This window comes from Symphodus melops (genome assembly GCF_947650265.1).
Source record: "Symphodus melops genome assembly, chromosome: 17".
NCBI lineage: Eukaryota > Metazoa > Chordata > Actinopteri > Labriformes > Labridae > Symphodus > Symphodus melops.
Genome location: NC_136707.1, coordinates 6,105,489 through 6,130,495, shown reverse-complemented (window position 1 = coordinate 6,130,495; position 25,007 = coordinate 6,105,489). Strand labels below are relative to the sequence as shown.

The 25,007-nt window shown below is 41.1% G+C and overlaps 3 protein-coding genes across 6 annotated transcripts in view; 2 read left to right on the top strand and 1 right to left on the bottom strand.

Moving 5' to 3' along the window:
- Positions 1–25,007, top strand: part of limd2 (LIM domain containing 2) — a 57,955-nt gene that overhangs the window by 29,976 nt on the left and 2,972 nt on the right. The window contains exons 2-4 of the mRNA XM_079366702.1: positions 16,391–16,456; positions 24,615–24,656; positions 24,815–24,951. Coding sequence (XP_079222828.1) covers positions 16,454–16,456; positions 24,615–24,656; positions 24,815–24,951 — 182 coding nt within the window. The 5' untranslated portion in view covers positions 16,391–16,453. The remainder of the gene's footprint in view (positions 1–16,390; positions 16,457–24,614; positions 24,657–24,814; positions 24,952–25,007) is intronic.
- Positions 5–8,118, bottom strand: strada (STE20 related adaptor alpha). Of its 4 annotated transcripts, XM_079365479.1 has the most exons (13): positions 7,944–8,118; positions 7,059–7,181; positions 6,672–6,729; positions 5,230–5,258; positions 3,630–3,732; positions 3,214–3,335; positions 2,931–3,039; positions 2,679–2,802; positions 2,334–2,505; positions 2,047–2,151; positions 1,565–1,818; positions 1,443–1,485; positions 5–1,018 (listed from the first exon to the last, which is right to left on the bottom strand). In XM_079365479.1, exons 2-13 carry the CDS (start codon positions 7,068–7,070, stop codon positions 863–865), a joined length of 1,287 nt encoding a protein of 428 aa, XP_079221605.1. In that variant the 5' UTR covers positions 7,071–7,181; positions 7,944–8,118; the 3' UTR covers positions 5–862. The 4 variants fall into 4 exon arrangements, with proteins under 4 accessions (XP_079221605.1, XP_079221602.1, XP_079221603.1 ...); XM_079365476.1 differs by lacking the exons at positions 5,230–5,258; positions 6,672–6,729 and having other exon boundaries at positions 7,944–8,117; XM_079365477.1 differs by lacking the exons at positions 5,230–5,258; positions 7,944–8,118 and having other exon boundaries at positions 7,059–7,178.
- ddx42 (DEAD (Asp-Glu-Ala-Asp) box helicase 42) lies at positions 8,822–15,616 on the top strand. Its single transcript, XM_079365335.1, has 18 exons — positions 8,822–8,930; positions 9,840–10,053; positions 10,157–10,307; positions 10,381–10,442; positions 10,854–10,890; positions 11,256–11,408; positions 11,500–11,604; positions 11,741–11,860; positions 11,970–12,146; positions 12,276–12,404; positions 12,506–12,605; positions 12,692–12,739; positions 12,831–12,928; positions 13,058–13,334; positions 13,483–13,709; positions 13,807–13,917; positions 14,041–14,154; positions 14,338–15,616. Exons 2-18 carry the CDS (start codon positions 9,842–9,844, stop codon positions 14,929–14,931), a joined length of 2,715 nt encoding a protein of 904 aa, XP_079221461.1. The 5' UTR covers positions 8,822–8,930; positions 9,840–9,841; the 3' UTR covers positions 14,932–15,616.

The window sequence follows — 25,007 nt, the reverse complement described above, 5'->3', positions numbered from 1 at the left end:
CAAGTTAAATCAATAAAGTGAACATGGTTTATTTTTAGAGGTCAATTTGACATTTGCAACACTTTGCTTTGCCCTCACTTTCAAATGTAAAGCAGACAAAACAAGCACCAATGTAACATTCACATGAGCAACATCACACCCAGAGCAAGTTCAAGGGAATACACTTCTAGGCTTCAAGGATAACTAAATCGATGTTTTGTCAAATCTCTGAGTAACAAAAGTAATGCAGAGAGCTAAGAAATGTATATACATGCTGTTTAATTCACTCTCAGGGGGGGAAAAAAGAAGTCAGAATCCATTTGGTGCAGAGAGAGCCAACTGAGTAGGCTGTGCGGACCGGTTTGCACCGTTATGGTCTCACCGAGTGCATGTTCCACATCAAGCAGCCATGTTCAAACAGGAGGTAGTGTCCCCTCTGAATATTAAATAGCAGCTTCCCACTAATGCGTTCCATGGGGATCTTTAGGTTCAGACTACACCAAGACCCACAGACCATACTCTAAGACCTCGAACACAGCATGAGGTATAGACAAGTCCTGTAGCGTTTTGGCTCCAGAGGGCTAGTAAATGTGTAAGTACAATCTGTAAACATCTGTGTGTGTGTGGAAGGGAGAGAGAGAGGCCATCAGTGCAGTGCAAGAGTCTGTACGTATCTTAAGGACAAAAGCGTGCGAGAGACATCAAAGCGAGGCAAAACGGCTGCTGGCTTTTAACCTCTGAGAACAGCAACTGTTCTGAGTTTTATATTTGAATTATTTACAAGTGGACCATTACAAAAAAAAAAAAAAAAATCTTCTCCTGTACGCTCTGGGAGTTTCCCTATTAGAATCCTACGAGTGACTCCACGCCAAGTCGGCTGCTGTCAGAAGTCCCAGTCGTCCACTTCCAGATGACTGAGACCCGACTCCAGGCTGGCCAGTCCAGAGGGAGAGGCCTGCATCTGGGACGTCTCGTAGCTCGTGATGGGCGTCACAGGCCGTAACAGCTCAGGCAAAGCTTCTGAGGACCGGCGCTTTATCTGAGAGGGAGAGTTAGAGGAAAACAAGTTTGAATTGTAATCTTCACATGTATTCCCATCATACCTAACAAAATAAACATTTTATTAGCCCTAAATTCATTCAGCATTTCCACTGAAGAGAACAAACATTTGTTTTACTTCTCTTTGTTAAGTCACCAGGATTAAATTGGGGCAAGTTAAAATTTAAGGGGGAATTTACTATTATTATTTTTACATAATTATTATGAACATATAGTTCCGGAACGTGTCTTGCAACACAATGAAACTTCATCTCTATAGAACTCTTCAAAGTCCTTTTCAAACTTTGCAAAAACAGTATATCTCAATATCTCAATGATTTTAAATGATTGAAACAACAAATACCAAGACAGCACAGCTAAAAGTCATTTTTACGAGTGATAATGTCAGAACAAGCCTTACACACCTGTTTGAAGAAGGGATGGCCTATGAGAGTGCTGGCAGACGGTCTGAATTAAAATAAATAGAAATCAGTTAATACCCTGTAACATGTCACAGCATGTCCTTAACCAAAGATTAAAGGCCAACCTCTTTTCAGGGTCTCGCTGTAGACACAGCTCGACAAAAGCGTGGAAGTGTGGGGAGAATGTGCGGTTGTAGGGGTGCCCTGACGAGGAGGTGGAGGGCTCCCCGTTGGACTGACGAACTCCTCCAGCACCAGGGCCCTCGCAGATCCCCGAATCTGCCCCGGAGCGAGACGGCTTTAGCGACAGCTCCTCTGGTGGAATCGTGGTGGTATCCAGCAAGCAAGGCACCGTCCCATTTAGCTTCTCCAGCAGCATCTGTGAAGGAGAAATACAATGGAGCAATTAAAATGATATTCTGGACTGGGTTTCATACCCTTTGATTTCAGGAAGAAAAAAAAACTCCTTTACCTGTAACGGTCAATTTACATGATCAGGTCTTTACTAAAATTACAGATTTGCAAGCCAAACAAGTTTCATTATACAACAATTATCAGGTCACTTTATAACTAGTTATGCAAAGAGAATTAGATGTGAAGCTGTGACCTGTGTAGCTGGCATGTCTTTAAAGGGAACATGTCCATTGGCCAGTTCACAGGCAGTGATTCCCAGGCTGTAGATGTCCGACCGAGAATCATAACCATGCAGGTTCTGAAAAAGAAACAAACAAAATCGATGTATTAAATTTCAACTCATCATGTCTTCTAAATTTCATTTTATGTTTGCAACTTAATCAAGCATGGAGAAGGGTTACCATCCAAATGACATTTCCAAAATCAGATTGGAAAAGACGGGATTATTAAGGTCGATTTTTGAGGAACGCAGTGTCGTACCTGCTGCAGCACCTCAGGACTGAGCCAGGGCAGCACCTTGACGCTGTACTGGGGGAAATCGTGGACAACTCTGGCCCTCTGGCCGTGACGGATCAGGCTGAAGATGCTCCGTAGACCTGACATGCAGACCTGTCCGTCTGCTGAGATCAGCACATGGCTGGCCTTCACACTCCTACACATGATCAAAGGCAGTTACAAACAGCAAATGTCCCATTCAATTGTAATTACAAGAATTGTAAGACTGGTTCAATAATACTGTAAATGTATTAAACTCAGAGTTAAGGCCAAGAGTCGGTCACATAAATCAGTGTGACGTTGTTCTTTAAAACATAAAAACAGATGTACCTGTGCACATATCCCATGTGGTGAATGTATTCCAGAGCTTTGAGCATACCAAGTAAAATGTATGCAATGGTCAGCTCCGCCATACCATCAGTGAAATGTGTGCAGATCAGATCTCTGGCTGACCCTGTAAGACCAGCAAAAACAGATGAGATGACGAGGAGCTGTCATTTATCAGAACAAGCTACAGTGTTGTTGAAATACGAAGATACCGTTCATATATTTAAAATTGGTAAAATTATTTGTATGTATTACCGTAAGCCATGAAGGGAGTGATGACCCACAGCTCATTCTCAGCTATGAAAACACTCTTGTAAGGAAGAATACTGGAGTGATGAAACAGCTTTGACACATGTAGTTCACTCTGGCAGGGACACAGAAAAAGAAGAATAGAGATGATTCAGAGAATAAGGAGTAGGGGCAGTCAGAACACAGATAGAAGGTTACATAAGTATTTGCTGAGAGGAAGTGAGATGTGAGAAGGGGAAGCATAGTCCACAGGGGAGCTGGGTGATGTGTTCATGTGTCTGAGGCAGACCTGCAGGTAAGTGACCATGTCGTTCGTGCATGACTCCATGTCAATCCGTCGGATGGCCACATGGGCGCCTGTGGGTCGGTACCGGGCGAGGTTCACTGTCAGCAAATCATCCAGACCTCTTCCTGAAACACAGACTTCACTCAGATACTGTTTTCATGTCTTTGGTAAACACACGTCATCATCCCATGTCTGTGTCATACAACACAAACCAGTGCATAGTGCATTAGCATTGTTCTATTTAGCGAATGTAAAAAGAACCAAGTACAAGATTCAAACATGTTGAGATTAATCTAATCTGTGTTCAAGATTTGTGTTGCATCTTTTGGATTCTAATTTAGCAGAGACAGCTTGTTTTCTGCCGACAAAGACAAATTGTGTCCTTAAAGAGTTCAGGGGCGACGTTGCCTTTTACGTACCGATAACAGTGAGGACCTCGTAGGAGCTGCTGTCAGGGAGGAAGCTGCCCATGGTGTCCCGGTGAGGGAGGGAGGTCAGACTCTCCTGACTATCCTCATGGGCCTGGAGGTGGGGGAGAGAGAAGCAGAAGAAAATGAAGCGGTTATGTTACACTGACTTCACTTGTTTGAGCGTACTACTTTACCAGAGAGTTGAGTTAGATGTGAGAAGTGTTAAAAGTCCACATGAGGACAGAGTGAACTGTGTCATCAGGTATGTTAGCAGGATTTCTGGGGACTAGAGCCAGATAAAAACCTGAACTGGAAGACCTGAGTAACACATACTGGCACTCACACATTCATCTGATAAATATGTGTTGTTAAGAGTGAATTAATAACAATTACAAAAGACTTCCCCACTCTATAGTTTGACCTCATATTAACTAATGTGTTCTTTTATTGGCCCAAAATAATTGCAATATAAAAGTGTTCATGAACAACATTCTATGATTACCCATAGATGAACTTCTGACTCTAACCTCTTTAAACTGAATATCTATCAGATATAGAATTTAATGTAAAATACAGAACAAGCGTTTAGTTGAATTGCAGTTCATTTGAACTTGTGAGTAACAAACACGTGTGGAAAAATGCTTGTGCACTTGGCAATGAGGACTCCTGAATACCATTACTATATCGCCATCTACAAATATGGAAATGGACAGATTGCGGTAGCAAGCTGCAAGGGCCAATGAGAGCAAGCTGTATGAGCATTTGGATTGTTTGTTTCTGTGGTGAGAAGATTGAAGATGTAAATTCCCAATTCGAATAGTGCACTTCATTGAGCATCATGTTACCCGACGGGCCAGAAGTGACAAACAGAAGTTGGAAAATATCCTGAAGAGTTGATTCAGAGGTGGACCTTTCTCTAGATGTAAAGTTCAATAATACATGTACATTAATTGTTCCTTAATGGAGGAGTCAAACATGCTATGGCGCCCTTATGTTAAGGTAGCATCCGTCATTGTTAAGCTTATAGGGGGGCAGTAACTACCATCGTGATCGGATTTAAGATGGTGTTGCCATGCTTTGCTAAAGCCGAACATTTGGAACCTTCGATCTACATCCTGCAGGTACACAAAGTGGCTGACGTCAGTGTGGGACTGCAAGTGTGACAACAGTATCAATTCACCACCAACTCAACAAACGGGCTGTCAGCACAGACGAGCAGTGTCAAACGCTCACAAAATTAGACTCTTAGTGAGGGGACTCAAAGACACAAAAATCTGGAGCACAGCATGTTCACAGCACACCGAGGACTCAGACACAACTGTTCCAACCAGCTTTTAAAAAAAAATTAAAAAAAACCTTGGCGCTTAACCCGACAGTACCTTTCCTCTTCCTCGAAAACAGAAGCCCAGGTGTGTGAGGTGAGATGTTGAGCATGTACTGCGTATTCCGTGAACTACAAACTCATGCAAACACGCATGTGCGTAAGCCTTGAGGGGGGGGAAGATTCTCTACATTATATTTCTCTGTGCGCACATACTCATGCATGCACGCAGATGTGCAAAAGCCACATGGGGGAGTGAGAATGCAGTGACAGGAGTACCACACTTACTTTCCTGTGAGAGAGTCCCTGAGCTTGCTCTAGGGTAGAAAAACCACATCAATGACATAAAAGACATGTACACACACACAAACAGGAGAAGGATCTGTGTTTAGAGCAGGGGAAGCATCTGGTAGAGGGCTGTCTGCAGCAGGCTTTAGTCACAATCATTTATGGGAATATTATTCACTTGATTACATATTTTCTCAGATACTATCAATGGCAATGGCAACAAAGAACAGCCCAAACATAGAAGACCAACTTGAACCAGCGTGCAGTATTGAGCAATGATCTGCCAGCAGGAGAAATGAAAGCGAGGCAAAGCTTGCAAAGAAAGAAAACATGAAGGGGATGATGAACCCTGTCAGTCTCCATAAAGGACAAAAGCTTCAATAAAGTGTCACTTTTAAACCTGATTATTCATGTGGTAAAACAAGAAACCGGAGAAGATAAACAAGCCTCCGATAGACAGCCAGGAACAGGACGTAATAATATATCATATCTATAGTCCCAAAAATGTCCATTTCACTCTACAGTACTCTTCTATCGATCATCTAGGATTTGAATCAAACTTCTATTCATATCAAAGAAGAGTACATCTGCTAAGTACTAATGGACTGACTTTGCAAACGAGTACATTCAGTTCATTGCGAGGGTTTCATACAGAGTCTAGATGTGTAGATTAGTTATGAAATTACTTGGCCTGATAAACAAAAAAAACATATTAAAGGCAACTCTTTTCCCTAAAAATCACCAAAACACTTTTACTTGTTTATTTATGAGCTCAGATTTTGTACTGTGACAAAAAATAATACATACACATTTCAGAAGCAGAACAGAAAAACATGAATTTTGAAATGTGTGAGAGTCCTCGCCTCTAATTAACCACTTGTAAAATTCTGATGGTGAAACTTTTTTTTTTTTGCAATAAAGAGGTCAAATTATAATTGCGTGCAAAAGTAAAGATTAAAAACTAGCAAACGCTGACTCAGAATAACTATGATCTTATTATAGTCTGCACAGCATTAAGATATGTACTTTGTTTAATCTATAACTGAGGTGTCAATAAGCAGATGTGGCAAACTAGTTCATTAATAATAATAAGGTAAGGTCAAATTCAGGTACAAAAGCAAATTAAATTTAATAGCCAAAATAAACTGTGCAACTATTATACACACACGGAAGACACATTCACAAGCAGCATTAAACAAAAGGGCACAGACTTTTTTTTAATGGGACCAGCTAACGTGAGACATTAATAAAAAGGGGGACTGCACTCAAGCCATCCTCAGATAAGTTATCGTAGCTGACAGGGAGAATGTTGCAGTAATGTCAAAGACAGGGCACGACTGGCTGAATAGATAGAAAACTTTCACCATTGGAATTCAAAGATGACATCAGAGAAGCAGAGCAAAGCAAGTACCCAACTTACAGTAGATGTCTTAAAACCTCACCTCCAAATAACTCCAAATCCCGCAGGCTCTCCACACTCAATTTCTCAGTTACCCAACGCTGACAGTCACAGAGGGTTAATGACAGGCAGGGAGAGAAGAGAGAAAATGCGAGAAAGAGTAAGGACATGTTCCATAGAAATAGACGTATAAGGCAGCTGCATAAGATGGTTAAGGAAGCACATATCTTTTTTAATCAAATATTGTAACAATTCAATGTCAATTTTCTAAAATGGGTTTTTTGAGCTGGGGAACTTTCTCTTTCATTACTGTGTGATGGTAGCGTAAATGTTGTGATAGTACAGTTTTCCATTGAGAGATTAAGGCATGCTTCAGGACCAAAGGCCAATTTTTAAATCAGAAGTGAGGAGGTACTGTGCAAACACTTACAAGAAAAGACATGGATCCTTTTGAGAGTGTTACATGTGAAATACTGAAATCTCATCCAAGGACTGTCTGTGGTGAAAGTGAGAACTGGCTGAGGGAGAAGTTCAGTCTCTGATTGGCCGTTACCTGCAAGGGGACAAAAGTCACTTGTAATTCCTTTATAGAGTGATGATTGTTGGGTTTTAATTTATTTTATTATCAGAATGTTTTTGCATGTCTCGAGAATCGACACAAAAAATGTTCAAACTAAAACCATGTAAGGTATGGCACCAGACCATCACTCACTTTCAGTGAACAGTGGTAGACTAAGTCATACTTACAAACTCAGATTTAGTTTAACCTAATGACAAGTCAGTCCAGTGTAGCCTACTCTATTCCTAATGCTCACTATGTGGTAGAGGCTTGTATATTATTTAAAATAGAGAGGGGGTATGCTAGATTACCAGGCAGACGCTGTTATTTTTGTGTAAACTTTAGCATTTCACCCCATCCTTGAGCAGATACGCAGCAGTGTGGTAACTCTGGTTAAAGCTTAAAGAATGTAAGAAAAGGACCATAGTTTGAGTTCATACTGCTTAACTTTAGGCGTTTTGGTTAAAACAAAGCTAACAAAATCTGCGTGTTTACTAAAATGACCTCAGTTAATACAATATAATCGTTTACACACACACCTGGATAATGGCGATAATAACGCATAGACAGAGATAGAAGACGAATTTATTTAATCAAAACATACTAAGTCACAACATATCAGTAACAAGCAGAGCTCTTTTTTTGCTAATGGTTTGCTTATAGTATAAGACGCAGGCTAGCAACGGTTAGCTAAAGAAGCTACCTTGACTTATTTCAGCTACAATATTTTCATTATTTAAAGAATAAAAGTCTTACTTTTGTGATGTTTGTAACAGAAATCCTGTTTCTTGTATGTCAGCGGAACTTATTTAGCTAGCCATCCCCTCCCGCGGTTGTTTTTGGCATTTGTCCACTGCGCGTTTCAGGAGAGTAGTATCCAGCTGCATCCCCAGAGACCACGCCCCTTACGTACAAAAGACCCTGGCGTACCGGAAGTTCCCTGGCGTACAGGAAGTGATCTATACGTTTTTTATTATTATATCCAACACTGATATACGTATATTATGTCTATGATTATATCTATATATTTTTAATCTTTATTTATCATTAAGTCTGGGGCTGTGTCCGAAATCACTCACTCATTCCCTACTCACTATATAGTGAATAGGGAGGGATTTCGAACACAGCCCTGGTACAATTATAATAATGTTCAACATACTTGACGTGACTTAATGAACAAAAAAAACACATTAAAACGAATAAGATTTTTTTTTTAAGTGAAAACTAAACTTTCTAGCAATCCTGCTAGATTCAAAAATAATATATACATATATTATAACATTATAGGAGGATATAAAGGATTTTTAATATTTTCTTACCTCTCAGATTTTTTTTAACCTCTAGTTTAGTTTAATCTTAGTTTTATTGTTTCATTTCGAGCATGTGAAGAAATAACAACACAAACAAAAATAATAATTACAACAACAATAATAATAATGATGATGATGATTATAATAATGAGAGAAGAAAAAACTGTTTGAAAAGGTGGAGAATAATTCTGTCCTCTTTAAAACCAACTTGGAACTAAATGTTCCTTTCTGCTCGGGTGTAAAGTCAAAGGTTGGAAAAAATATAGTCGAAATGGACGAAAAATAAATAGATAAAAAATAATACCATTCCCTGGCTGAACTGAACGGTATGTCGCGCAATGACGACGACAGCCTTGATGCAGTTCGCGCACACATATGACGTAGGCATCTCTTCATCTGAAAACATCGGAGCTTTCGCTTGAATCGGAAACAGGTAAAGGCCACCTTTGAATTTACTGTTTAGATATAACGGATTAATTTTGTCAACGAAGAAAACGTTGCTGTAAAACAAACGGGGTAGCACAGGTCACTCTGAGTAATCCGTAAGGTGAATGATCGTCCGCAGGGTTACACCTCCCTCAGTTCGTCCTGCGGCCTTGTGCTAACGCTAACAGTAAATACATAGATAACAGATTATATGATGTTGTTACATGCTTTTTAATTATTTTAATACAAAAGTAACACTTTTTCTGCATGAAGTTGACACAGAGTTGTGTACTGCTTTTGGTATGTCGCTTACAAACAGTATATTGACACTAAGCCTGTCTAATTATTAAACTCTTGACATTATCGTCCTCAGAAACTCAATTTAACCAATCTAAATCATATCGGATCAATGTGTTATTGATCTTTCCACCGCAAACGTTCATTCATAATTCACTGTGAGTATTTATTGGTGCACTCGTCGTATGTAAAAATCACACAGCCACAGAAATAAACATGTACCTTCATGGCTTTGTTTGGAGACCTTACGCTTGTCTCTGCTGCTCTGTGAAGTTTAACTGTGGTGGACAAACTAAACGAAAGCTAAACTTAGCGACGTCTTTAAAAAAAAATAAAAGCACATAAACAGCATATGACCTTATAAACAAACTGAATTGAAGTTAATACTACTCTTTGATATGTTTTCCCTAATGGCTAGTCATTGGTTCGCTCAGTTAGACTGTTATTGTGAACTGTGGTTCACTCCTTACAAGTGGTACGAATTATTAAATTGCTGTTCCATGGTTAAACAAGTTCTGATTAAGTCATATTCTAGTGGGAGTATATTAAATAAATAACACCATGTTTAAAAAGTAGATAGAGACTTATAAAGGCTTTCACTCCTGTTTTTACTGCACAGCCATGAACTGGAACAAAGGTGGCCCGGGAGTGAAGCGTGGTTTTGGATTTGGAGGATTTTCCCTTGCAGGGAAAAAAGAGGAACCTCACTCTGCTCAGAAATCTCAAACTACATTAGGAGCAACAGGATCAGGTGGGGCCTATGGAAAGAACCAGCAGCTCCCGTCCTTCTACAAAATAGGGACAAAAAGAGCTAATTTTGATGAGGAAAATGCGTAAGTAAACACATACATACAGTCTATAAACCCTTTTGAAACCCTGAGTAATGTATCAGTATATATTGTGACTTACATCTTACAAGTCTTTTTTTTCTACAAGATACTTTGAAGATGATGAAGAGGAGTCCAGCAGCAACGTGGACCTGCCGTATATCCCTGCTGAGAACTCACCCACCCGGCAGCAGATGCAGGCTGGTGGTGGCTCAGATAGTGAGGATGATCCTCTTGATGCCTTCATGGCAGAGGTGGAGGTAAGCTAGACCAGTATATATGCTTCCAAAGTTTAATCTGCTTTGTTTTGTCTAACACGTTTTCCTCCTGCAGAGCCAGGCGGCTAAAGACATGAGGAAACTAGAGGAAAAGGAAAAGGAGAAAAAGTCAGCCAAGTAAGACTTCACTATGCTCACATTATTTCACATGCTTGATTTTTGACACACTTCTAAGGTCCTTATTGAGGCACCTAAATCAAAATTTGATTATAAGGGGGGAAAAAAAGAATCTCCCACAATTTAGGGAAAGTAAAAGCCCACTTATTTGGGACAATCATAATGTTAATTTGTATGTTACGCCTGTACAATTCTATGACTTTTAGAAACTGAGCAGTTAAGATTAATGCAGATGTTATTGTAATGTTTCTTGATTTACCGGCAAAAGCATTGGACATGAAACAATGTCTTTGCTAGCTTAATAGTTATCACCAGGTAAGCAAGGTGTTCTAGTCAAAGTGGGATGTGGGCTGTCTTGGGTGTATGAACGAGCCGCAGGGAAGTTTTTTTTTTCTCCGCTTGTCATTTCAGGGGTATTCGTGATGACATTGAAGAGGAAGATGAACAAGTGAGTGAGCCCTCCAAAGTTCTTCATCCACTACATGGTTGATCAGAGAGGTCTTCGGAAACAAACATTCAATACATTTCTCTGTCTCTAATCTGATAAAGGCATTTCCTTCTCTTCTATCTGACCATGCAGGTTGAATTAAGCATCTTTATCATGGTATTGTTTGTCTGCAGATTAGAAAAGCATGTTTAATCATTTATCTATGTCAGCCAGTGAAGGAATCGTTGATTGGAAAAAAAAATAGTTCATCCTTTTGTTGTAAAATGAATGTCTCCATGGATATTTTTCAGTTACTGGTGCCTGGATGCTGCACTTAGAAGCAAACCAGCTCAGTTTTTTAACATATAAGGCTTTGCTCTCTGCAGGAAGCCTACTTCCGCTACATGGCAGAGAATCCCACAGCTGGGCTGACCCAAGAGGAAGAGGACGAAAACATTGACTATGACAGTGATGGGAACCCAATCGCTTCTGCCACCAAGAAAATCATCTTGCCACTTCCTCCCATCGACCACTCTGAGGTACAGTTTACAATGATAACAGATGGTTAAAGGGTGTTGCCTGAATGTTGGATCAAATTGTTGTTATTATTTTTTTTTTTTTAATCTGTAGATCGATTACCCACCCTTTGAGAAAAACTTCTACAATGAGCATGAAGAGCTCAGCAGCTTGACAGCAACACAAGTGTTGGAGTTAAGGCAGAAACTGAACTTGAGGGTAAGTTTGGATTTTTTTAACACCAGTGAATAAATGTGTCATGTTTAAATGATCCATATGCCAATGCTGATTTACTTTTGTTATTTTATACTTGTTCTAGTTATCTAATTGATTATTCTCTTTTGGTCTGTCTCAGGTATCCGGTGCTGCCCCTCCAAAACCTTCTACGAGTTTTGCCCACTTCAGCTTTGATGAGCAGCTAATGCACCAAATCCGCAAGTCTGAGTACACTCAGCCCACACCGATTCAGTGTCAGGTATAGTGCGTGTTTGTTTAGAAGGTTGCAACAGGATAGAATTAAAAACAGTTTTAAATGAATAAAAACAGCAGATTTGAAATTGTGTTGTTCGTCATTTGGATTTTAGGGTGTGCCCATTGCTCTATCTGGAAGGGACATGATTGGTATCGCAAAAACTGGCAGTGGCAAAACGGCAGCTTTTATCTGGCCCATGTTGGTTCACATCATGGACCAAAAAGAACTGGAGGCGGGAGACGGGCCCATAGCCATCATTGTGTGTCCCACTAGAGAGCTTTGTCAGCAGGTAAGCGAGGGGAAGGGACTGAGTCAGACTTTTGAATGTTGAGAGAATATTTGAAGCAGGGTTGAGTTTACATGTATTGTTTCACACGTTTGCGTGTTGATGCAACTTGTCATTTGTAATGTTTTCCAGATCCATGCAGAATGTAAGCGTTTCGGTAAAGCTTACTCACTGCGTTCTGTGGCTGTGTATGGAGGAGGCAGCATGTGGGAGCAGGCCAAAGCTCTTCAAGAGGGAGCAGAGATTGTAGTGTGCACTCCGGTAAGAGAAAAGACCAATAACTTCATTTCTGTACTGACAATTAACCCATACTCCTTTGCTGCAATCAATGCTAAATGTACTATTTGTCTGTGTTTGCACAGGGTCGTCTGATTGACCATGTGAAAAAAAAGGCCACTTCCCTGCAGAGAGTGACATACCTGGTGTTTGATGAGGCAGATCGCATGTTTGATATGGGTTTCGGTGGGTTGGAATTCGCCATGTTGCTAACAAAAATAAAAAAGTACCCTGTTTTGTTGTTCATCTGCTTATTACGTTTTCTCTTTCAGAATATCAGGTTCGATCCATTGCCAGCCATGTTCGCCCAGACAGACAGAGTAAGTGGAAGTATTAAGATAAATGCTTTAGTACCATAAGCAGCAAGGCTTCGTAGTGTATTTATAACTGGCGTTGTCATTTCTTCCACAGCTCTTCTGTTCAGTGCTACTTTCCGAAAGAAGATAGAGAGGCTGGCCAGAGACATCTTGATAGATCCGATTCGTGTGGTGCAGGGAGACATTGGAGAGGTAAGCAGCATCCCACAATCTTTGTAATAAAAAAAAAAAAAGATACATTAATTAGAGCTGCTGTTTAACAAAAATAAGAAAAGCTTTACTATGGAGATCCCATGTTTATATTGCTCTTTCTGTCACCAGGCCAATGAGGATGTGACCCAGGTTGTGGAGCTGCTGCCTGTGGGGTCGGACAAATGGGGCTGGCTGACCAAGCGACTGGTGGAGTTCACGTCCTCCGGCTCAGTCCTGATCTTCGTCACCAAAAAGGCAAACTGTGAGGAGCTGGCTACTAACTTGACCCAGGAGGGCTACAGTCTGGGCCTCCTGCATGGAGACATGGACCAGAGTGAGAGGAACAAGGTCATCAGTGACTTCAAGAAAAAGAATTTGCCTGTCCTGGTGGCCACTGATGTTGCTGGTGAGTACAAGAAGATAAGGTGGTGGTAAAGGTTTTTTTTACGTGTTTCTTATTTGTCTCCCAAAATGTAGTATTCTGCTTGACAAAGTAAGTAACAGCATTATATTGACCTATAAATGGAAATTAACTGTTTTTGTTTCCTCCCCAGCTCGTGGTCTCGACATCCCATCCATTCGCACAGTGGTGAACTATGACGTGGCACGTGACATCGACACGCACACACACAGGATTGGTCGAACTGGTCGCGCCGGAGAGAAGGGTCTTGCTTACACTCTCCTCACCAGCAAAGACACATCATTCGCCGGTGACCTTGTGAGGAATCTAGAGGGAGCGAATCAAGGTGTTTCCAAAGAACTGATGGACTTGGCTATGCAGGTTAGATGAGGAAGTATAAAAAAAATAATAATACAGAAAGAACATTGTGTATATTTTCATCGGAGTGAATGGTATTGACTTTGTTCTCTTTACCCAGAATCCCTGGTTCAGGAAATCCCGATTCAAGAGTGGTAAAGGAAAGAAGTTGAATATTGGTGGTGGAGGCCTGGGTTATAGAGAAAGACCGGGCTTGGGGGCAGAAATTTCTGTGAGTCTGTACTCTGTTTTACACATGACTACAGTATGTTCACTTTTAAATAGGTAAAATGTCCTTTGACCCTCTTAAAGAACGAGGAGACATGTGGTGAGAAACCCTGTGTTATCTTTGTAGGAACGTGGCAGCGGCAGCAGCATGTTGTCTTCCACGAGCAATTATGAAGGCTTCACCAAAACGACCACAGGTGCAATGGGAGATCGTATGTCTGCGATGAAACAAGCCTTTCAGGTAGTAAACTAAATCGTTATTTTTTTACACAGTTGTTTTGCCTTAAAGTGACCCCCCCCCCCCCCCCCCGGACTTAATTTTTTGCCACAAGGAAGTAAAAGCCTTCATTTGAATTTTAAGGTAAGCTTTTCCTTGTTGTGTCCTCAGGGAAACTAATCTCTATACTCGTCTCCTCTTGTCTAGGCACAGTATAAGAGCCACTTTGTGGCTGCATCCAGTGGTCCTCCAAAGCTCAGCACCAAGTCCAGCAGCTCATCAGGCTGGACCAGTGCTGGCAGCCTGAGTTCTGTTCCCACAGAGGCTGCCAACGGTTCAGAAAGACCCCAAGGTGTCCCGATGTCTATGTCTGGCTTCACCAGCGCCGGCTCCCTGAGCTCTGTGCCCACCGGTCAAACGAGTTTGCAGCCAAGCTTCCCCCCACCTGCTCCTCCCTCACAAAGAGAAAGCTTACGGGACAGACACAGCGAGGACCGGGGCCGTGACAACTACCACCGCCACGGCGACAGGAGCGACAGACACAGTGGAGAAGACCGCTACGGTGACCGTGATCGACACGGAGACAGAGATCGGGACAGCTATAGTGACCGTGACCGCTACGGCAGCGGCCGCCACAGCGATAGTCGAAATGGAGACGGCAGCAAGAGGGAAAGAGAAGATCGGAGGAGTGAGAGGGACGGGGGAGACAGGGGGAGTGGGGAGGGAAGGGACAGAGGAGGAGATGACAGCTTTGCCGTACCTGAACCGCCAAAACGTAGAAAGAGCAGGTGGGACAACTAAAGAAATAAATCGAAACATCAATCGAATTTAATGTGCAACCAACTGCTTCATGATGAGTTAGTGAATGAGCTCTTTTGTGAGCAGACAACAAAGCATATCAAGGGCTGACACAAGCACAGGACTTGAAATAGATGTGTACTGGCGCTCCTGTCAGGTTAGTTAGAACATCATCATTTGTTCAGAGCTAGACAGTGTGTCAGGCATATAAACACAAGCAACTCAGAGACAGCCACTGTACATATTCCATCGAGACTGTTTTTATTGTAAGTCAGTAGGGTCAAGCAATAGAGCTGTAATGAATCCTCCTGTTAGGTTGTGATGGTTGTTGTTTTTTTCCTCTCACTCAACTCCAAACATGCCTTTGTGCTTGCAAACTGGTTGCTTTATTTTGGGATTTTTGTCAACTGTGTTTGTGTGTTTGCATTTTGTTAAATGACAAACCTAACTCTAGGAACTGTTTATTTTTGAAGACGCTCTGTGACAGTCAAACGTACTTATAAAAACACATGTAGAGCTTTCTTTGTCTTGTATTCGAGTTTTAGTGAAGTGCCTTTCCATGGCATTTAGTCTCTATGCTTTTGAAATGTTTTTGAAAAAGATACATTTGATTTTACGAGAGGAATTTCAAGTGTTCATTCACACAAAAGGAAAATGTGAAGTTTTGATTAAAAAGACTTGTATGGCACGCACCTTTCTATCTACTTTCTTTGAAATTTATACATCTATTGGCCTCTTCAAGACATGTAGTTTTTAGTATGGCTTGGTGTCATATTTCTTTTTACTTTAAAACATACTCCTCAAACTTCACCTGAAGCAAACATGAACCTAAAGAAGTAGTTAAACGAGTCATTGTTCCAACTCAAGCTTTAGTACTGAAGGGCAGCCTGCGCTTACCACAGTATTTGTATCATGTCTGCCTTGATGTCAGTTAAAAACACAGGTACACGGGGGAGATACAATATCTGCATTAATCCAACAATTATAGTCTAAATAATGTAACTTCAAGAGAGGTTTCGCAAGCCTAGAATCACAAGAAATAAAACAAAAGAGGTATGATCCATTTAGGTACTAATGTCAGACTACAAGTTATGGAGAGGAAAGTCGTCCAAACAAGTAGGCCTTATAAACAAACTCATAAATAAAGAAAAAAGAAGAAGAAAATACAGTCTATAAGATCATTTAGTCTTTCCAAAAGCTTTACCCGTGCATAATGTCAAGGCTCGACAGTGACATCCTTGTTCCACTTGCAGTTGTGGTTTGTACGACAACCCGTGAATGCATCAGTAGCAGATGAGAACCAATAGCGTGCGACATCCTGCCAGAGAGAGAGAGAGAAAAACCTTCTGTTAAAAAAAACCGAGACGTGAAGCGAAGCGGAGGGTAGATACTCACCGGCACCGGGACCAGCGTCTACAACAAAGCATCCTAAGGGAGAGTAAATGAGAGCGTAGATATAAACCTCCAGCCACAGAGTGAACAGACTACATATTATCTGCCGGTGTGTTGCAGAGAAGAAGCGCAGATGGTGAGTGTGTGTTTTTTCTCCTGTGTGTTTTTGCACCGTGTGTGTGTCTGCAGCCTCCCTCTCCTCTCTGCTTCTTTTTTTCTTTTTTTTACATGATCTAATGATGTCTGTCCACTCGTTTTGGCTTTAGCTAACTTACGAGCTTATTTTTTGTGATGTAAGCATTGGTATGAAATAATAAGGATGTAAATGAATGATTAGGGGGGGAGGTTTTGTTAGAGGAGGGTCGCCGTCGTGGTCTTCAAAATGCTAGCAGTGCTCCGCTTGTTTTCACGTTTTTTTTGGTTGGCTAGCTTACTGGCTAATTAATGTCAACCGACGACGTGATTTTTAATAATTTAAGCTTTACAAGTAAATAATTACTATTCTGTGGGGGGCTTGTTATTATGTCATATATAATATATACATATATATGTCACATATGTCTCCATAGCAACCACATTTAAATATAATTGTCTGATCTGTTGATGTGTGGTTTCTGTTTTTGTTCTCTTTGTTTTTTGCACAATGGTCGTGTTGTGGTTTTCGTTGTTCTTGTTGTTGTTTCTAGATAAAATGTAATATAGCAGACTCCAGCCTGCAAAGTGTTATATAAATGTCAAAGTTATCTAAAATAGGGACTTTAAAGTGTGTTAACCAGTTAAAGACTGGAGCATTTAGAGTCAAGGAAATCCATGTTAAGCTTGTTGAGTAGGCTCTTGTCTAAATTAGGATTATGATTAAAGGCTGGATTGAGTATGTTCACATTTGCATTAGTATCCTATTTTTGAGCCTCGTTTTAGTATTATTATTCTTGAATCTTATGTGAGGATTTTGCCATTTAAAGAAACCTTAGAAGACTGGTCATGGACACCAGGCTGTGTTACAGTGTCAGCTTACAGCTACTCATCCTCACATTAAAGGACGATGAAGAAATCAGATCTTTTCATGCCTGAGTATTATAGTGCAGACCTATTTAAGATAGATGGTTAGCATACACAAGTTTTTCAAATCCAAGATGTGAGTTTATCCAAGTTTAAACCCAGCACAACATGTTTACAGTAGTAAAGAATAACTGGGACACTCAACAAAGCAAAATTAAGAAGCATACTGTCGCTCAAAGGTCCTTTAAATGTGAACTAATGACGTTATAAAAGACCCACAGCAGTTAATGAATGCACCTGCAGCTGCTGAAATATTCAGCTGAGTCATACCAAATGAGTGAGTGAATGGATTAAACCTCTGCGTAAACCAGCATTGGATTGAAACTTCCCCAGGTGGGGGGAAAAAAACACACTTTTCTTGTCTGCGTTTGTTTTGCGGGACAGTTTACACACTGTTCTGTGGCTCTGCTAAAACCACATTTTATCCATCTCGGGCACCACATTTGCACCAGTCTGTCATTATAGGCCTGGCATATGGTGAAAGGGCTTAAGTAAGTATATGGTCAGTTTCATTTCCTGCCTCCTTCAGTGGGCTGCCTGACTGTAATTCCAGTCCAAAGTGACAGCACAGATTGACACCCTGCTCTGATGAATGATTTACGTCACTATTCTGCTGGATTTAAGACCCTGTTGTTGTAATGTGATGTCTTTGTCAAAAAGAAAAAAAGATTTTGTTTTGAAAGGACTTGGTACAAAAGCTGCCTTAGAGACTAATAACATGTTTTTTTATTCGACCATATGCTCCTTTGTCAAACAATTATCATTAAGGGAACAAAAACCTGGTTTGGTGTGCATGTCAGAAGCGCCATATGTTGGGAGGAGGGGGTGTTCTCCTGCTGTCAGATGTGCAGAACAGTAGAAAATGGGTCGCCAGCAGGACCAGCCAAAAACGGCCAAAGTGATAGTTTTCCCTAAATGCATACCCCTCTCTCTTCTTCTTCCAGGAATTTATTTTCCTAAAGTTAGATGATGCTTAAAAATGGGATATCTAGTCAGGGTGGTTGCTTCGAACAAACAAAAAAACAAACAAAGCAAAGTCTCCTATCAGGGCTTGGTGAAGAGGTGGATGTTGCTCAGTGTGATCAAAACGTTTGAATGTGTTTTTTGAACTTGACAGTGATGCACATTCATTTCACATTGCTAGCAAACCAAGAGGTCATTATTTTTCAGTCATCAGATTCAGATTTATTACCAAAGTACCTTTTAAATCAGGAAGGAATTTGCCTCGGTCTGATGGTGCATACAATAAACAAAGAGTAAACAGTGGAGGTAAGGAAACATAAATACAAAACAGACATTGTACCCATTCAGACTAGTAAAAACACCGCTGGATGAAACACATTCATAAACGCTTGTTTGGACTATCTCTTTTTAAAGCCAAAGACAAATCGGAGACACACATTCCCTGCATATTTGTTTACTTGTCGAGGTAGTCCAGTAAGATTTCTTTCAAAGATCAGATCCCAGACAGGTTTGTAATGAAGGTTCAGCTGCATGAATATTTCTGCAGCTAGTCCGTGTCGGCGAGTTGTCAAAAGTCGTCCAATAATATTTTGTATTGCGCTTAATTCATAGAGGTTGTGTTAATCAGACTTCAGTCATTTAGAGCAGTCACTCCTGTCTAATAGGGACACTCTGTTAAGATTCTCAGCAATAATCTTTTAAGAAAAAGAAAAAAACCAGATATGCAGCACCCATGGTGCTTTGAATCTCTGTGACAGGCAGCTCTGACATTCTGTAGGTTACCTGGTTTCAGAAGACACAAAGGCAGATTGTATCTTTGCAAATTTCCCCAAGAATCACATCGACATTAGTGAACTCCCATTTTGAAATCTGAAGAGCTTTTTGGGAATCTACTCACTGCATCTTAAGTGATCTGCATTTAATCTTTGGGAAACTATAAGAGGACCTGCCTTTTATGGGGAATGAATTCTACAACACAAATGTAAGTCCTTTAGTCGCCCCAGTTCAGGAGTCTTTGAAATGGAAACTTCACAGACCAGATATTTACAGGGTTTTCTTTGTTGTTTTTTAGCTGGATGGGGCACGCTCGTCTGAATTCCAGTCTTTTAGGAGAATCTGGTTATGAAATGTTCCACTCTGCTCTGGCTTGAGATAACATCTGCTCAGTCGAAGCTCTTCTTCTTTTCTGCACTCACTGAGGCGCAGAAGGCAGCGTCCCCTCACTCTGTCAAGTCTTCACAGGTTACAACACAGCTTCGACATTCTGTGCATAACCTCAAGATCTGAAAGCAAAACCCGCTGACTGCTAACTGAGGTGTTGTTTTGTCTTGCTGACGGGATAACTTTGGCCTCAAAAAAGAATCCTTCATGGTAAAGAGAGGCACTTCCCCTTTAAATAACAGAAACACAAACTTCTTAGAATGGAAAATGTGATTGGACTCATTTAGACGTGATCTGATTAGTTGATTAATAAGTGGATCAGCTGAAAAATAATCTGCAATTATTTTTTTTATTTTTCAAACAAAAATGTTGGGAATTTATGAAGTCCATGTTTGTAAGAATTTGCTGCATTTGTTCTCATGAAGACTCTGAGCCATGACCTCAGCTCTAAAGAAAATGTTATTGGCCTTTTTTTTTTCTTTTAAAAAGGTGGTGGTAAGACGAGTATCTGTCAGCCTGTCAGACATTCGACACCCTGTGACTCCAAACCCAGTAAACTGCCTTTAACGCTCTCACTGCGTACAGGAAGTCGAGGGACAAAAAGATAGAAGTAGTGACTGAACAAACACACTCCCGGATGTGATTAGTCTGCAGACATGTGGTGAACCTTCATTTGCACATATCTCCTACTTTCCTCACTTCCTCACTTCCCCAGCAAGTCAAGAGTCAAAACCCCCATGGCACACTATTCCTCACACTATTAACTCATTTGGGCCGGTGGAAGCTCAGTCCACAGGGGCTTGGGTGGGAACTGGAGGGTCACTGGTTCAAGTCCCGGTGTGGACCAAAAAATATGGAAGTTGATCTGGTCGCTGGAGAGGTGCCAGACCACTTGCCTAGTTTCCCTTGAGCAAGGCACCATCACTATGACATCTCTCCGTGTGTGTGTGCGTGTCTCTCTCTTTCTCTACTGGCATGTCTCTACAAGATCAGAGTGCGAACCACAATAGTCCCCTCAGGGAATAATAAGTATATATAATAAAAAATAAAAATACTGTACTTGAGTCTTTTTCTTTTTTCTCCGGCATCCTGTCCACATACCTCGCTTTGTCTCTTCATGTTCAGAGTTCTTGATGGAAGCGTCCTGTCAGGAGGACCATATATATATATATATATATATATATATATATATATATATATATATATATATATCTTCCCTGCAGCAGCTGTTTCAGCTTTTGAAACCATGCCATGGCTTGCAGGGCCACAAAGTGCAATATAGAGCGAGATGCTATCTGCACAAATATTCAACTGAAGACTTGGAAAAGGGTGTTTGTTATGATTTGGAGTCAGTCTGATTTACAACTTAAAGACGGGCCTGCAGCGCTGCCAGGTTGAGTTTGAAGGAGGAGATTCTTCACGTTTGTTCTGTTGTTCTCAACTCTGCTGCCTTGAATGATTAAGCAATGATCACCTCTCTAAAAATAAGGTATGAGAGAGAGAGTGGGAGCCTTGTTATAATGACACAAGACGTTTGTTAATATAACGCCTGCCTTCCCTTTTATGGGGCTGTTGCTGTGAATCTCGCAGATTCTGCTATGATCAAGTGTGAAGAAAAGGAGGTTTGAAACGTTCGCTGCGTCCATCAGAACTACTGAAGCGGGAACGAGGAGACACTTCCTCCGATGTCAACTGTTCATGAAAAGACGTGTTGTCCTCTCATCCTTCTGAATCGCCTTTTAAAGTCGTCGGACGTGTTCTTAAACGCTGCCGTCTACGTCATCACACAGCTTTTGTAAACACTGACATAGAGGGGTCTGGTTTATACCTTTTTCTGTCTGTTGGATTTCCAAAACAGCAAAATATGTTGCATGCTTTCTCAACTAGATTCTCAAATGGGGGGAGACAGAGAGAGTAGTGAGGGCAATGTTAGAGCATTTTTTTCGAGTTGGATCCACAACACAAGAGGTTAAACTCGACTTGGACCGTTTAGTGTGCGGATGAAAACGTGTCGAAGCCCCTTACTAAATTTCTTGTTAAAGGATTAGTTCTAGTTGGGAAATACACTTATTTGCTTATGCACTGGCTGGAAGAGAAGATTACTGCCACTCTAATGTCTGTATTACAAATACCTCGCTTAGTGTTGTTTAAAAAGTGGAATGTGTCGGACTGCGGATACAGTTATGTCAAAGGGGAACAAAATGAACACACAAGCACTAAAGGTCACTCATGAACAGGGTGCTTCTGACGTGCTGATCTGATGTTCGTGTACATTGCAAATGAATGAGCACAAACTGTTTTTTTGTTTTTTTTTGAAGACTTCGTTATGAGGAAATTGGCACTTCTGCTTTCTGAATCATTTAGCCTCAAGCAGCAGATGACTTTACAAACACCTGTACAGGGCGATGCCTGCTGAACAGCATGAAGTAACAGGAACTGTACATTACAGCTAATGCACTCACTTCATATTTCCATTTTATGTATTGATCATGTCATATCATCATCCGTTGAGGACTCTCCTCGTGCTTTAAAGGATCAATAAAGTTCAGTCTAAGTCTAAAAGACAGGGTTAGCTACTCGCTGTCTTACAGGATGTTATTTTTCAGAGTTTTTCTCCAGTCATAGCTGTTGTTTGTTTGTTTGTTTGTTTTTACTGTGAAGATAAGCTTACCCAATGTGAGTGGTTGCTTCATGTTTACTGCACGGACACAGAAAACTAAACCAAACACACTTTCCCAAAACGGCGTGCTGACTGCAGCCGCGTGAACACAGAAACGCACAGCTCTCGACGCAGGTGTGATTAGAATCCAAACAAGGACTTGATGCTGCGAGTGCGAAGAGTTGGAGCTCTGCTGAAAGGAAAGATTTCACTACTTGTGTGAAAGTGGTCTTTGTTTGGTGCGATGCAGCTCTCCAGCTGGCTTTAGCTTCTCACACACACTGCCATGTCAGATTGCTTCACAGCTGACATAGTGTTAGGACTTGCACAGCTAATTAATTCCACTGCAATCCTCCCTTTTTTTTTAATGTTTACATCAAACACTATTTTCCTTGCTCATGTAGGCGTTGGATTTCCTCCTCTTCATATGTTTAGTGACTTTTTGACTCTCTCGCTTTTTTTTTTAAGTTAAATGTTCAGAAGTAGAGACTTTGGCTCAGCAAGACGGAGGAAGCCTCGTGTCACAACAACTTCCTGTCACTTTCACGATGTTTTGTGACATAGGACACTCATGTACATATAAGGTGAAAGAAGACGAGATGCCACAAGCTAATCTGAAGTCTTCCTGGATGTGTGTGTGTGTGTTTGGAATGCATGCCTACCCTCTAACAGGGTTACTTCTCATGCTTTTTTTTTTTTTTTTTTTCACCAAAGAAAAAAAACTTCTGGCAATTTTTTTGCCTTCACTCAGAAAGATCACTTTTCCTTATTTGGGTACTTTTATTTCATACGCATAAATTAAGAACCCATTGACCTCCTTTTCCTGTTCTCACAGCCTCCACCAGAAGTAAACCTCTGTGTGTTCGCGGTGAGCTCAGTGGGAGCCGGCAAACGCGTTTGAGCTGTCTGCTCGCTACAGTAAGAAACAAGTCAGCTGAGCTCAAGAGGAACCAGGGATGAAGAGGAGGCAGACAACTGAGATGTGATTGCATCTACAGGAAGCTGCGTGGCCTCACCCGTAATGAGCCAATCATTTCAAAAGCATGTCATCCGGTTCTCATCAGTTCAGTTAACTCCCTCACTGTAAAAAAAAAAAAAAAAAAAAAAAACGCTGCCAGGGTCTTTTGGTTTTCTGCTTTTTGCGACACACACACAGACTGCCGTCACCTCCTGGTATGGAGGGCAGAATAGGCTGCTAACAGTTTGATATAGACAGTGTGACTTTTAGGATGTAATGTTGGCTTTTCTCCCAGCTTGTTCTTTATTGTCAGTTTGTTGTGTACACACACCTTTAAGACCTCTTGTCTGTTACTGGGTTGATTTTAAAGTTTCATATACAGTCTATGGTCCGAGCCATTGAACTTCAGAGCCCTCTTCTCTGCATGCTTGATGCAAATTGATGCATTTTTTACAAGATGGAAGCAGAGAAGTCCGGGTTATTTTTACGGCTCTGGCAAGTCGGTTAATTTATTTCAAATACAAAGCAGGAAATTTTGCGAGTCAGGGATTAATAGACCTTCAAAATTGAAGATCAGCAGTTGCCGCTGTTGCTCAAGATCTCCCATAACTTTACAGCTCTTGTTGCAGACCCTGAACTCCCCCCCCAACCCACCCACCCACCTTCACCACTTCCTCCAGCTCCAGCCAAACGGCCTTACATAACAGGGGGTTTAGCAAAGTCTGCAGTGGACTTTTCTCCTGCCTAAACAGAGGCTGCCCTTCTTCCCTGCACACTGGCTTTTCCATGGCAGTTACAGCACGCACGTCAGAATGTCTCTCTGCATGTGTACTATTATCCGCTTGAACTACCTGTTAGCCTTGCTTAAAGAAATAGCTGCGAGTTCCTGCTGGATGCCAGCAGAACCACTCATTACTTCTCTGTAACTTCTTCCAGTCTACTATGATCATGCTTCTCTTTTCTTCTTCACCTCTTGAGAATCTGCGGCGGAAGTCTTTCCATCCCTCTCGTAATCATGACCCAAACTGTAATTACCTTACAGAAACACCAACAGTTTGATTGTGCGTGGAAATGTGGTGAAATCTTAAATAGCAGGCAAAAAAAAAAAAAAAAAAAGTGAGGTACTGTATGTGATACAGTCGTGTCGTGCTCCTGAGGTGTGGTGCTATGTTGAGGGCAGCCCCATGCAGAGAGTCCAACAGTTCAGCTCACATGACCAGACAGAAGGCACCTGATCCTCTCCCAGGGGTGCAAAGAGACAGATGGAGCAAATGAAGAGGGGTAGAAAACAAGGGATCAGATTTACTGAACTAACACACCGCTAAAGGTAATAAGAGGACAAGGAAAAATATATGATTCAGGTTTGTCCCACATTTCACTCCTTTTTTTGTAAGTGTGTTGTACCATATCTAGATCACATCTTTCTTTTCTTTTTTTACACTCATTTGAATTGATTTGTTTAGGTGTCAAGTTTGTTTTCCTTTGTTTGTCCAGGACACCAGGAACAGTGAAGAGAAACCCGTCCAGCGATCCAAGGTAAACATGCAACGTCTGCAACTCCATAGCTTACTGTTGTGCTGTGTGCATTACTCCACTTCACTCTCGTCCGCCTTTGATGTCAGAAAAAGAACAGAGGAAGTGTTTGCCTGCCTGTTTCTTTGTCTGCTACTGAATCTGTCCATTTGTGTGCTCAGTCCTTCAGCTTTAAAACCCAAAAGGAAGTGTGTACATCATGTCAGAAGACAGTCTACCCAATGGAGAGATTGGTTGCCAATAACATGGTCTTCCATTCAGCATGCTTCTGCTGCAAACACTGCAACGCCAAACTCAGGTGACTTTATAATGTTTTCATGTTTACACGTCTTTCCTCTTGTAGTCCTTTTTTTT

What these genes read in the sequence shown, in the direction of transcription:
- ddx42 (XM_079365335.1), top strand. Translation starts at nt 9,842, where the DNA reads ATGAACTGGAACAAAGGTGGCCCGGGAGTGAAGCGTGGTTTTGGATTT. An exon ending in TGTTCGCCCAGACAGACAGA is followed by an intron (nt 12,740 to 12,830) that starts GTAAGTGGAAGT and finishes TTTCTTCCACAG; the next exon opens with CTCTTCTGTTCAGTGCTACT. An exon ending in TGATGGACTTGGCTATGCAG is followed by an intron (nt 13,710 to 13,806) that starts GTTAGATGAGGA and finishes CTCTTTACCCAG; the next exon opens with AATCCCTGGTTCAGGAAATC.
- strada (XM_079365479.1), bottom strand. An exon ending in AAGACATGCCAGCTACACAG is followed by an intron (nt 1,819 to 2,046) that starts GTCACAGCTTCA and finishes TCTCCTTCACAG; the next exon opens with ATGCTGCTGGAGAAGCTAAA. An exon ending in GCCATCCCTTCTTCAAACAG is followed by an intron (nt 1,019 to 1,442) that starts GTGTGTAAGGCT and finishes TCTCCCTCTCAG; the next exon opens with ATAAAGCGCCGGTCCTCAGA.